Source organism: Coregonus lavaretus (genome assembly GCF_964263955.1).
Source record: "Coregonus lavaretus genome assembly, chromosome: 5".
NCBI classification, from domain to species: Eukaryota; Metazoa; Chordata; class Actinopteri; order Salmoniformes; family Salmonidae; genus Coregonus; species Coregonus lavaretus.
This window is the reverse complement of record NC_139992.1, coordinates 59,770,098-59,784,279: the sequence shown is the minus strand read 5'-3', so window position 1 is coordinate 59,784,279 and position 14,182 is coordinate 59,770,098. Positions and strand designations below refer to the sequence as shown.

The 14,182-nt window shown below is 43.5% G+C and overlaps 1 protein-coding gene across 1 annotated transcript in view; it reads right to left on the bottom strand.

Annotated features, from left to right (window-relative positions):
* The window catches only part of hecw2a (HECT, C2 and WW domain containing E3 ubiquitin protein ligase 2a), a gene marked incomplete at its 5' end in the record, with an annotated part of 51,451 nt that extends 45,601 nt beyond the window's left edge, over positions 1–5,850 (bottom strand). Inside the window, one exon of the mRNA XM_084161717.1 lies at positions 5,451–5,850. Within this exon, the coding sequence (XP_084017843.1) occupies positions 5,451–5,850 (400 nt within the window). The remainder of the gene's footprint in view (positions 1–5,450) is intronic.
* Between the last annotated feature and the right edge of the window lie 8,332 nt (positions 5,851–14,182).

Sequence of the window (14,182 nt, the reverse complement as noted above, 5' to 3'; positions counted from 1 at the left end):
AGTCTATACTTTTAATGGTAGGTTTATTTGAACAGTGAGAAATAGAATAACAACAAACAAATCCAGAAAAACGCATGTCAAAAATGTTATAAATTGATTTGCATTTTAATGAGGGAAATAAGTATTTGACCCCTCTGCAAAACATGACTTAGTACTTGGTGGCAAAACCCTTGTTGGCAATCACAGAGGTCAGACGTTTCTTATAGTTGGCCACCAGGTTTACACAGATCTCAGGAGGGATTTTGTCCCACTCCTCTTTGCAGATCCTTCAGCTCCCTCCACAGATTTTCTATGGGATTAAGGTCTGGAGACTGGCTAGGCCACTCCAGGACCTTAATGTGCTGCTTCTTGAGCCACTCCTTTGTTGCCTTGGCCGTGTGTTTTGGGTCATTGTCATGCTGGAATACCCATCCACGACCCATTTTCAATGCCCTGGCTGAGGGAAGGAGGTTCTCACCCAATATTTGACAGTACATGGCCCCGTCCATCGTCCCTTTGATGCAGTGAAGTTGTCCTGTCCCCTTAGCAGAAAAACACCCCCAAAGCATAATGTTTCCACCTCCATGTTTGACAGTGGGGATGGTGTTCTTGGGGTCATAGGCAGCATTCCTCCTCCTCCAAACACGGCGAGTTGAGTTGATGCCAAAGAACTCGATTTTGGTCTCATCTGACCACAACACTTTCACCCAGTTCTCCTCTGAATCATTCAGATGTTCATTGGCAAACTTCAGACGGGCCTGTATATGTGCTTTCTTGAGCAGGGGGACCTTGCGGGCGCTGCAGGATTTCAGTCCTTCACGGCGTAGTGTGTTACCAATTGTTTTCTTGGTGACTATGTTCCCAGCTGCCTTGAGATCATTGACAAGATCCTCCCGTGTAGTTCTGGGCTGATTCCTCACCGTTCTCATGATCATTGCAACTCCACGAGGTGAGATCTTGCATGGAGCCCCAGGCCGAGGGAGATTTACAGTTATTTTGTGTTTCTTCCATTTGCGAATAATCGCACCAACTGTTGTCACCTTTTCACCAAGCTGCTTGGCGATGGTCTTGAAGCCCATTCCAGCCTTGTGTAGGTCTACAATCTTGTCCCTGACATCCTTGGAGAGCTCTTTGGTCTTGGCCATGGTGGAGAGTTTGGAATCTGATTGATTGATTGCTTCTGTGGACAGGTGTCTTTTATGCAGGTAACAAACTGAGATTAGGAGCACTCCCTTTAAGAGTATGCTCCTAATCTCAGCTCGTTACCTGTATAAAAGACACCTGGGAGCCAGAAATCTTAAAACGCAAATCAATTTATAAAAATGTTTACATGCGTTCTTCTGCATTTTTTTGTTGTAATTCTGTCCCTCACTGTTCAAATAAACCTACCATTAAAATGATAGACTGATCCTTTCTTTGTCAGTGGGCAAACGTACAAAATCAGCAGGGGATCAAATACTTTTTTCCCCTCACTGTGTATATACAGTGGGGGAAAAAAGTATTTAGTCAGCCACCAATTGTGCAAGTTCTCCCACTTAAAAAGATGAGAGAGGCCTGTCATTTTCATCATAGGTACACGTCAACTATGAGAGACAAATAGAGAAGAAAAAAACCAGAAAATCACATTGTAGGATTTTTTATGAATTTATTTGCAAATTATGGTGGCAAATAAGTATTTGGTCACCTACAAACAAGCAAGATTTCTGGCTCTCACAGACCTGTAACTTCTTCTTTAAGAGGCTCCTCTGTCCTCCACTCGTTACCTGTATTAATGGCACCTGTTTGAACTTGTTATCAGTATAAAAGACACCTGTCCACAACCTCAAACAGTCACACTCCAAACTCCACTATGGCCAAGACCAAAGAGCTGTCAAAGGACACCAGAAACAAAATTGTAGACCTGCACCAGGCTGGGAAGACTGAATCTGCAATAGGTAAGCAGCTTGGTTTGAAGAAATCAACTGTGGGAGCAATTATTAGGAAATGGAAGACATACAAGACCACTGATAATCTCCCTCGATCTGGGGCTCCACGCAAGATCTCACCCCGTGGGGTCAAAATGATCACAAGAACGGTGAGCAAAAATCCCAGAACCACACAGGGGGACCTAGTGAATGACCTGCAGAGAGCTGGGACCAAAGTAACAAAGCCTACCATCAGTAACACACTACGCCGCCAGGGACTCAAATCCTGCAGTGCCAGACGTATCCCCCTGCTTAAGCCAGTACATGTCCAGGCCCGTCTGAAGTTTGCTAGAGTGCATTTGGATGATCCAGAAGAGGATTGGGAGAATGTCATATGGTCAGATGATACCAAAATATAACTTTTTGGTAAAAACTCAACTCGTCGTGTTTGGAGGACAAAGAATGCTGAGTTGCATCCAGAGAACACCATACCTACTGTGAAGCATGGGGGTGGAAACATCATGCTTTGGGGCTGTTTTTCTCCAAAGGGACCAGGACGACTGATCCGTGTAAAGGAAAGAATGAATGGGGCCATGTATCATGAGATTTTGAATGAAAACCTCCTTCCATCAGCAAGGGCATTGAAGATGAAACGTGGCTGGGTCTTTCAGCATGACAATGATCCCAAACACACCGCCCGGGCAACGAAGGAGTGGCTTCATAAGAAGCATTTCAAGGTCCTGGAGTGGCCTAGCCAGTCTCCAGATCTCAACCCCATAGAAAATCTTTGGAGGGAGTTGAAAGTGCGTGTTGCCCAGCGACAGTCCCAAAACATCACTGCTCTAGAGGAGATCTGCATGGAGGAATGGGCCAAAATACCAGCAACAGTGTGTGAAAACCTTGTGAAGACTTACAGAAAACGTTTGACCTGTGTCATTGCCAACAAAGGGTATATAACAAAGTATTGACCAATTGTTATTGACCAAATACTTATTTTCCACCATCATTTGCAAATAAATTCATTAAAAATCCTACAATGTGATTTTCCTGGATTTTTTCCCTCATTTTGTCTGTCATAGTTGACGTGTACCTATGATGAAAATGACAGGCCTCTCTCATCTTTTTAAGTGGGAGAACTTGCACAATTGGTGGCTGACTAAATACTTTTTTCCCCACTGTGTGTGTGTGTGTGTGTGTATATATACATACACACACACACACACACACACATTTATAAAAAAAAAAATATATATATATACACATTTGTAAAAATGTCTAAAAACCTGTTTTTGCTTTGTCATATTTTGGAGTATTGTGTGTAGATTGATGAGGGGGGGGGGGGGGGGGGACTTTTATCAATTTTACAATAAGGCTGTAACATAACAAAATGTGGAAAAAGTCAAGGGGTCTGAATACTTTCTGAATGCACTGTATTGGAGACCACCCAGGATAGTCTAGGTGTATATATACAGTACCAGTCAAAAGTTTGGACACACCTACTCATTCAAGGGTTTTTCTTTATTTTTACTATTATCTACAGTGTAGAATAATAGTGAAGATATCAAAACTATGAAATAACACATATGGAATCATGTAGTAACCAAAAAAGTGTTAAACAAATCCAAATATATTTTATATTTGAGATTCTTCAAAGTAGCAACACTTTGCCTTGATGACAGCTTTGCACACTCTTGGCAATCTCTCAACCAGCTTCACCTGGAATGCTTTTCCAACAGTCTTGAAGGAGTTCCCACATATGCTTAGCACTTGTTGGCTGCTTTTCCTTCACTCTGCGGTCCATCTCATCCCAAACCATCTCAATTAAGTTAAGGTCGGGGGATTGTGGAGGCCAGGTCATCTGATGCAGCACTCCATCACTATCCTTCTTGGTCAAATGGCCCTTACACAGCCTGGAGGTGTGTTGGGTCATTGTCCTGTTGATAAACAAATGAGAGTCCCACTCTTCCCAAACCAGATGGGATGGTGTATCTCTGCAGAATGCTGTGGTAGCCATGCTGGTTAAGTGTGCCTTAAATTCTAAATAAATCACTGACAGTGTCACCAGCAAAGCACCCCCACACCATCACACCTCCTCCTCCATGCTTCACGGTGGGAACCACACATGCGGAGATCATCCGTTCACCTACTCTGCGTCTCACAGAGACATGGCATATGGACCCAAAAATCTTCAATTCAGACTCATCAGACCAAAGGACAGATTTCCACCGGTCTAATGTCCATTGCTCGTATTTCTTGGCCCAAGCAAGTCTCTTCTTATTATTGGTGTCCTTTAGTAGTGGTTTCTTTGCAGCAATCGACCATGAAGTTCTGATTCATGCAGTCTCCTCTGAACAGTTGATGTTGAGATGTGTCTGTTACTTGAACTCTGTGAAGCATTTATTTGGGCTGCAATTTCTGAGGCTGGTAACTCTAATGAACTTGTCCTCCGCAGCAGAGGTAAATCTGGGTCTTCCTTTCCTGTGGCGGTCCTCATGAGAGCCAGTTTCATTATACTGGCTCCCCGTGGGAAACGAACCCACAACCCTGGCGTTGCAAACGCCATGCTCTATCAACTGAGCTACATCCCTGCCGGCCATTCCCTCCCCTACCCTGGACGACGCTGGGCCAATTGTGCGCCGCCCATGAGTCTCCCGGTCGCGGCCGGCTGCGACAGAGCCTGGATTCGAACCAGGATCTCTAGTGGCACAGTTCGCACTGCGATGCAGTGCCTTAGACCACTGCGCCACTCAGGAGAACTCATGAAGCTGGTTGAGAGAATGTCAAGAGTGTGCAAAGCTGTCATCAAGGCAAAGGGTGGCTATTTGAAGAATCTCAAATATAAAATATATTTTGATTTGTTTAACACTTTTTTGGTTACTACATGATTCCATATGTTTTTTTTCATAGTTTTGATGTCTTCACTACTATTCTACAATGTAGAAAATAGTAAAAATAAAGAAAAGCCCTGGAATGAGTAGGTGTGTCCAAACTTTTGGCTGGTACTCTATGTGATGGTATTTGTGTGTTATAGAAGTATTTGTGTTGACTCAGTCTTCCCTTCTGTGGAACTTCAACAGCTCCAGTTTCATTTTTTGACTCTGTAGTCTCCTGCACCAGAGACTTGCATTTCTCAACTCTCTACATAACTAGCTAGAATCAGCCAGTCCTACACAACAGCTAGAATCAGTTCAGTCAGATCAGTAGTATTAGTTAAAAAGTTTGCCTTGTCAGTCCAAATCAAAGAAACACTACTATAATAAAACTAAAATGTGAACATTTCTTTCAACCCTTGATTCAATGCTCTACCAGTAGCTGGATAAGGCTAAATAGTGTTTACCTTGTTCTGGCGGGGTACCCCTGGGTTAGACCATTTTTGTTTACACCTGTACTACCAACTCCTTATTCAACTAATCAAGGGCTATATTAGTTGAGTAGTTGAATAAGGTTGTGTTTGTACTGGACTATAACATAACTGTGTATCCCTGGGGGCAACCAGTACATGTTCTACTTTAAACGTTCCTAGTTACTAACTACCCCATTGTGAAACGAACATGCTGAGTGTCTCACCGATGTGGTAGAGGCCGATCCAGTCGGTGGCATCCACCTCCTCCTTGATGTCCCAGGAGATGACCAGGTTCTCGCCCCTCCCCAGCGTGAACTCCAGCGTGGACGCCGTCAGCGACGAGCGGCTCTGCGACGTCACCAAGTCTGTGTCACTGTTGGCCCTCGGGAGGCCCATGGGGCTGCTCACCACGGAAGCCGTGTACCCGGCAGCGCCGCCACGCTCTGCCAGGCTCCGCAGGTTCTCCGGGCTGAGCGTGTGTCGCAGGTGCGGGCTGCGCCTCCGCGGCGCAGACAGGTGCTCCCGCCCCACATGTCCGGACAATCCGTGTGCATTGTGGGGGTGGGCTGTGTGGGGATGGTTACGGGTCCTTGGAAGGACTGCTGTGGCAAGTGAGGGACGCATGGTGGCTGCAGGGGAAAGGCCAAAGCAGGAAATTTAAAGTTTGGAGATGTAGTTACGGGAGCTCTCAACGGGTTGGTTAGATAACCGGAAACCCTTGGTCTTAGTGATGGGTTACGCTTCAGAGATGTGGTCTACCTCGGCCACTTAATAACTATGGTAGCTTGCTACAGCTTTAGCTTTCAGATGGTGGTGTCAGTAATGTTTCATGTGGAGGCTGCAGAACTTAGCCTTCCATATAAGCTCTGCAGTGTGTTGTACCTAAAGTTCTGACCATTCTCTCTCTGGCCAATGTAAAAATATAATTATTTCTTGAGTGCAGTGAACAATCCAGGAGCAAAGACGGGTGGAAGACACAGCCACCGTTGTCCACTCTGCTACTTCAAATTTACGCTGTCCAACAAGCAAAGATTGAGACAGAGACCTCAAGACTAGGAAAGAGGAGAAGACAACATGGAGAGGAAAATGAAGGACAGAGGCAGACAGACGGGTGACACAAAGAACAAAACACGTCAGTACTCTTACCCGATGCACTGCACGCACAGCAAAAGCAGTGAACACTGGACAAGTCTCAGTGAAATGCAATCACGAGATCCCTGAACAAGCATTTGTCACCACCAGACTGCTATGTGGTGTCAAAGATCCAGTCACCAATGAATGTATAGTACATTGCCAACTAGGCCGAACCATTCTAATTTACACACTGTGATTCTCTCCTTCCTAATCAACCTTCCAAATGAATGAGGAAATGACATCCGGAAAGCTGGGTTTAAGCGAAACTGCTGATTGTTTCACCTCTCCATCTCGATTTAATTTGTGTTTCTTTACGTAATAGTTGTACTGTATGTGTGTCTCCAGTTTTGTGTTAGAGTATGTGAGTTGTTTAGTCTGAAACTTTGTTCCTCCTGCTGCTGTCGGACCAGTTCTCTCTTGAAAAATAGATTTTATCTCAATAAGAAAAACCTGTATAAATAAAAAGGTTAAATAAAAATAATAAATAAAAAATGCATGCAATGGGACAGACAAAGCTAAAACAGGATTTATTGTATTAGAGACATGTTTCCATAACAATAACAATGTCCCACTGTACTGTTTTGAGGACTGAAAGTCCCCCTCTCTCTCACTATGACTCTTTCCCTCTCTCCCTCCATGCTTTGTGGAGTCTGTCAGATTGACTGCCCCAGAAAAGGGAAGCGGAGATCCAGCAGAGAAAGGCAGCTGTAACTGCCTCCCTGGAAGCTCTTAAAATCAGCAAAGGTGTCTGGGGGATATCAGGGGGAGGACTTTCTGATTGGCTGTCAGATTCTGAACCACAACTGTATAGAATGAAAAGGGGGACATGTGACTTTAGGATCCAGTGGGAGCTTATTTTAGATGTGCTGAGCAACAACCAAGGCTTTTTGGAAGATTAGGTATAATTTGAGCTAATGCTAGCACCAGTCATTTCTGATTTGGGCTGATCTATGCTGGGCTCGTCTCATCGTCTGTTCAGCACTATTATAACCGACTAAGCTGTTGTGGGTGCTTGCGGACCATTACACAGTACTGTAGCTCCTTGGTAAATTGAGGAGGTGATCTCTGATGAACCAACATACACTACATGACCAAAAGTATGTGGACACCTGCTCATCGAACATCTCATTCCAAAATCATGGGCATTAACATGGAGTTGGTCCCCCCTTTGCTTCTATAACAGCCTCCACTCTTCTGGGAAGGCTTTCCACTAGATGTTGAAGCATTGCTGCAGGGACTTGCTTCCATTCAGCCACAAGAGCATTAGTGAGGTCGTGCACTGTGCACTTTGTGTACGGGGGCATTGTCATACTGAAACAGGAAAGGGCCTTCCCCAAACTGTTGGAAGTTGGAAGCACAGAATCGTCTATAATGTCATTGCATGCTGTAGCGTTATGATTTCCCTTCACTGGAACTAAGGGGCCTAGCCCGACCCATGAAAAACAGCCCCAGACCAGTATTCCTCCTCCACCAAACTTTACAGTTGGCACTATGCATTGGGGCAGGTAGCATTCTCCTGGCATTCGCCAAACCCATATTCGTCCGTCGAACTGCCAGATGGTGAAGTGTGATTCATCCCTCCAGAGAACGCGTTTCCACCGCTCCAGATTCCAATGGCGCCGAGCTTTACACTACTTCAGCAGATGCTTAGCATTGTGCATGGTGATCTTAAGGCTTGTGTGCCGTTGTTGCTCCAGGGCAGCTCTAGCAGGGCAGAAATTTGACAAACTGACTTGTTGGAAAGGTGGCATGCCACGTTGAAAGTCACTGAGCTCTTCCGTAAGGCCATTCTACTGCCAATATTTGTCTATGGAGATTCAATGGTTGTGTGCTCAATTTTACACACCTGTCAACAACGGGTGTGGCTGAAATAGCCAAATCCACTAATTTGAAGAGGTGTCCACATACTTTTGTATATATAGTGCATGTTTGTTGAAATGTGGGTGGGTCCGACTGTTGCAGATGGTCTGACTCTGGCTTTATATGTATGAACTGACTGGAGATACTTAAGGGGTGTGTCTAGCTGGCAGACTCAGCGATGCACAAGGTAGACTCAGCGATGCACAAAGTAAACAAGTGTCAGGCCATGGTCCACAACAACTAAGCGCTTGAAGCACGAAGTTTAACTTTTCTTCTGTTCTTGTCCCGCAGCTATGTTGTGATGTGAGTTAATGGTCACTAGACTTGATGCTGAATGTTATGGATTGCTCTCATATCTGTTAATAGAGATTGATGCCAGAGCAAGTTACTATGGTCCAAGTACAAGGACTGAGGATACACTGATTATTTACTGTTGTATTGATGACATTCTGTGGACAATGTTTGATGATTGATCACTGATGATCGTCTGACTACTGTGTCTGCTCTGTTAGAGTACTGTTTTCAGTAGTAGATGATGTTTATAACTCTGTAGCAGGAGACAAAGATCACTACCTTATTTGGGTTTCCTTCAAACCCCTAGGGCTAATGTTGACAGAACAGTTTCCCGTCTGATTCGGAAATAAGGGCCAGTTCAGAGAATGCCAGCAAGACTTTTCCTCTGCTTCTGTGTTGGGTGGTGTCTCCCTGCTGCAACTTGTAAGAACCGGATAGATTTTTGATTGACTTTACTGCTCTCCTTTTTGTTCATCTGGAAACTCCTGTAACAGAAGTGTACTTGTGCACATGCGCAGATACTTTGTATGAGTGCAATGTCTTGCATCGTGCACATCTGCAATATCATCAGTTCATCTGCTGCCCGAGGCAACATCATATCACTGAATCTCAGTTTAATAGTGATCTGTAATCCTGTAACGATCTATGTTGCTCAGTGTGATAGTACATGAGATGAGAGATCCTCGTCGTGTGTGTGTGAGGATTGCCTGTGCGTCCAGACTGATGCTGAAACTGGAGAAAGGGATGCCTGCATGGATGTGCCTGAGTCAACAAGACTATACAACTGGGGAACACACACGCATGCAGGCACAAACAGATATGTACACAGCTACATGTGCGCGCACACACACACACACACACTTGTGGGAGAAGGAGCATTTTAAGTAAACAAGCATTATACAGTCGAGAGAGAGAAAAGTCTGTACACTTGAATGGTAGTTATGTAACTGTTCTTGAGGTCAGTCCTCAAATTCCTTCTATGTCTGTATGCCATTGTTTACACTAATTTGATTGGGAGAGGTCTGGGTTATGTCTGTCTCACTGAGCCAACGGGATAAGGAGTCTGTTCACTGCCTCTATTCACAGTACAGGGGCATTGACCTGAAAATGCATCCTTCCTTCCCTTGAAATAAATACTGATCTTACATGACTGGTTAGGTGAACGCTAGGCTTCTGCTACACCGCTTTAATGTGAGATCTGTGATTGATTTACATCTAGGAAAGAAAGAAGGAAGCAAGTATTCATTTTCAAAGAAGCAAAACAAGGCCATGGTAGCCATTTATGTTTCGGACAAAAAAATTGCAGGTTCCAAAAGTTGGTAAAAAAACAAACAGATGCTCTTCTGTATTGGGACCCACAGAATCTATCTGGTGCTTTGAGATTCTGGTTATAACTGCATGAAACAGTGTATTATTAGGCCTATAAATAAATAATCAGTTCCATTTTGAGCTTGTTGGGCACCAGGCTTATGGTAAAGCCATAGAATTATATTGTTGGGCAGGCATACCATAGAGCTATTCTGTTGGGCACAAATACTGGTTGAATAAACGTTGCTTCCACATCATAAAAAATAAAATCTATATTGAACAAAAATATAAGGAAATCAGTAAATTGTAATAAATTCATTAGGCCCTAATCTATGGATTTCACGACTGGGCAGGGGCGCAGCCATGGGTGGGACCCAGGCCCACCTATTGTTGAACAAGGCCCAGACAATCAGAATGAGTGCTTCCCCACAAAAGGCATTTATTACACACAGAAATACTCCTCAGTTTCATCAGCTGTCCGTGTTGCTAGTCTCAGACGATCCCACAGGTGAAGAAGCTGGATGTGGATGTCCTGGGCTGGAGTGGTTACATGTGGTCTGCGGTTGTGAGGCCAGTGTGACGTATTGCCAAATTCTCTAAAACGATGTTGGAGGTGGCTTATGGTAGCATGCCAATTGCACGCTCCCTCGAAACATCTGTGGCATTGTGTTTTGTGACAAAACTGCACATTTTAGAGTGGCCTTTTGTCCCCAGCACAAGGTGCACCTGTGTAATGATCATGCCGTTTAATTAGCTTCTTGATATGCCACACCTGTCAGGTGGATGGATTATCTTGGCAAAGGAGAAATGCTCACTAACAGGGATGTAAACAAATTTGTGCAAACATTGAGAAATAATATTTTTGTGCGTATCGAACAATTCTGGGATCCTTTATTTCAGTTAATAAAATAAAAACATGTTGCATTTATATTTCTGTTCAGTAAGTATGTGTGTGTATATATATATATATATATATATATATATATATATATATATACACATATACACACACACATACATACATACATACATACATATATATATATATATATATATACACACACACACACACACACACACACACACACACATACATACAGTGAGGGAAAAAAGTATTTGATCCCCTGCTGATTTTGTACGTTTGCCCACTGACAAAGACATGATCAGTCTATAATTTTAATGGTAGGTTTATTTGAACAGTGAGAGACAGAATAACAACAAAAAAATCCAGAAAAACGCATGTCACAAATGTTATAAATTGATTTGCATTTTAATGAGGGAAATAAGTATTTGACCCCTCTGCATAACATGACTTAGTACTTGGTGGCAAAACCCTTGTTGGCAATCACAGAGGTCAGACGTTTCTTGTAGTTGGCCACCAGGTTTGCACACATCTCAGGAGGGATTTTGTCCCACTCCTCTTTGCAGATCTTCTCCAAGTCATTAAGGTTTCGAGGCTGATGTTTGGCAACTCGAACCTTCAGCTCCCTCCTGAGATTTTCTATGTGATTAAGGTCTGGAGACTGGCTAGGCCACTCCAGGACCTTAATGTGCTTCTTCTTGAGCCACTCCTTTGTTGCCTTGGCTGTGTGTTTTGGGTCATTGTCATGCTGGAATACCCATCCACGACCAATTTCAATGCCCTGGCTGAGGGAAGGAGGTTCTCACCCAAGATTTGACGGTACATGGCCCCATCCATCGTCCCTTTGATGCGGTGAAGTTGTCCTGTCCTCTTAACAGAAAAACACCCCCAAAGCATAATGTTTCCACCTCCATGTTTGACGGTGGGGATGGTGTTCTTGGGGTCATAGGCAGCATTCCTCCTCCTCCAAACACGGCGAGTTGAGTTGATGCCAAAGAGCTCGATTTTGGTCTCATCTGACCACAACACTTTCACCCAGTTCTCCTCTGAATCATTCAGATGTTCATTGGCAAACTTCAGACAGGCCTGTATATGTGCTTTCTTGAGCAGGGGGACCTTGCGGGCGCTGCAGGATTTCAGTCCTTCACGGCATAGTGTGTTACCAATTGTTTTCTTGGTGGCTATGGTCCCAGCTGCCTTGAGATCATTGACAAGATCCTCCCGTGTAGTTCTGGGCTGATTCCTCACCGTTCTCATGATCATTGCAACTCCACGAGGTGAGATCTTGCATGGAGCCCCAGGCGGAGGGAGATTGACAGTTATTTTGTGTTTCTTTCATTTGCGAATAATCGCACCAACTGTTGTCACCTTCTCACCAAGCTGCTTGGCGATGGTATTTTAGCCCATTCCAGCCTTGTGTAGGTCTACAATCTTGTCCCTGACATCCTTGGAGAGCTCTTTGGTCTTGGCCATGGTGGAGAGTTTGGAATCTGGTTGATTGATTGCTTCTGTGGACAGGTGTCTTTTATACAGGTAACAAGATGAGATTAGGATCACTCCCTTTAAGAGTGTGCTCCTAATCTCAGCTCGTTACCTGTATAAAAGACACCTGGGAGCCAGAAATCTTTCTGATTGAGGGGGTCAAATACTTTTCAAATCAATTTATATGCGTTTTTCTGGATTTTTGTTGTTATTCTGTCTCTCACTGTTCAAATAAACCTACCATTAAAATTATAGACTGATCATTTCTTTGTCAGTGGGCAAACGTACAAAATCAGCAGGGGATCAAATACTTTTTTCCCTCACTGTACATACACACACACAGTACCAGTCAAAAGTTTGGACACACCTACTCATTCAAGGGTTCTTCTTTATTTTTTACTATTTTCTACATTGTAGAATAATAGTGAAGATATCAAAACTATGAAATAACACATATGGAATCATGTAGTAACCAAAAAAGTGTTATACAAATCAAAATATATTTTAGATTCTTCAAAGTAGCCACCCTTTGCCTTGATGGCAGCTTTGCACACTCTTGGCATTCTCTCAACCAGCTTCACCTGGAATGCTTTTCCAACAGCCTTGGAGGAGTTCCTACATATGCTTAGCACTTGTTGGCTGCTTTTCCTTCACTCTGCGGTTCAACTCATTCCAAACCATCTCAATTGGGTTGAGGTCGGGTGATTGTGGAGGCCAGGTCATCTGATGCAGCACTCCATCACTCTCCTTCTTGGTCAAATAGCCCTTACACAGCCTGGTGTGCTTTGGGTCATTGTCCTGTTGAAAAACAAATGATAGTCCCACTAAGCGCAAACCAGATGGGATGGCGTATCGCTGCAGAATGCTGTGGTAGCTATGCTGGTTAAGTGTGCCTTGAATTCTAAACAAATCACCAACAGTGTCACCAGCAAAGCACACCCACAACATCACACCTCCTCCTCCATCCTTCACGGTGGGAACCACACATGCGGAGATCATCCGTTCACCTACTCTGCGTTTCACAAAGACACAGCGGTTGGAACCAAAAACCTCAAATTTGGAATGATCAGACCAAAGGACCGATTTCCACCGGTCTAATGTCATTTCTCGTGTTTTTTGGCCCAAGCAAGTCTTCTTCTTCTTATTCGTGTCCTTTACTAGTTGTTTCTTTGCAGCAATTCTACCATGAAGGCCTCCTCTGAACAGGTAATGTTGAAACGTGTCTGTTACTTGAACTTTGTGAAGCATTTATTTGGGCTGCAATCTGAGGTGCAGTTAACTTTAATGAAGTTATCCTCTGCAGCAGAGGTAACTTTGGGTCTTCCTTTCCTGTGGCAGTCCTCATGAGAGCCAGTTTCATCATAGCGCTTGATGTTTTTTGCACTTTAAGAAACTTTAAAAGTTCTTGACATTTTCTGGATTGACTGACATTCATGTCTTAAAGTAATGATGGATTGTTTGTCTTTGCTTATTTGAGCTGTTCTTGCCATAATATGGACGTGGTCTTTTACCAAATAGGGCTATCTTCTGTATACCACCCCTACCTTGTCACAACACAACTGATTGAACGCATTAAGGAAAGAAATTCCACAAATTAACTTTTAAGAAGGCACACCTGTTAATTGAAATGCATTCCAGATGACTACCTCATGAAGCTGGTTGAGAGAATGTCAAGAGTGTGCAAAGCTGTCATCAAGGCAAAGGGTGGCTATTTGAAGAATCTCAAATATATTTTGATTTGTTTAACACTTTTTTGGTTACTACATGATTCCATATGTGTTATTTCATAGTTTTGATGTCTTCACTATTATTCTGTGTAAAAAATAGTAAAAATAAAGAAAAACCCTGGAATGAGTAGGTGTGTCCAAATGTTTGACTGGTACTGTATATGCTTCTGATAGCGGTGAATCAGCGTGGAAAACTGATTGGATTTGAATGAAGTCATCAACGTAAAGGAATTTGAGGATTTTTTTTACTGAACATTTGACCTAAATCCAATGACATTGTAAAATGTTT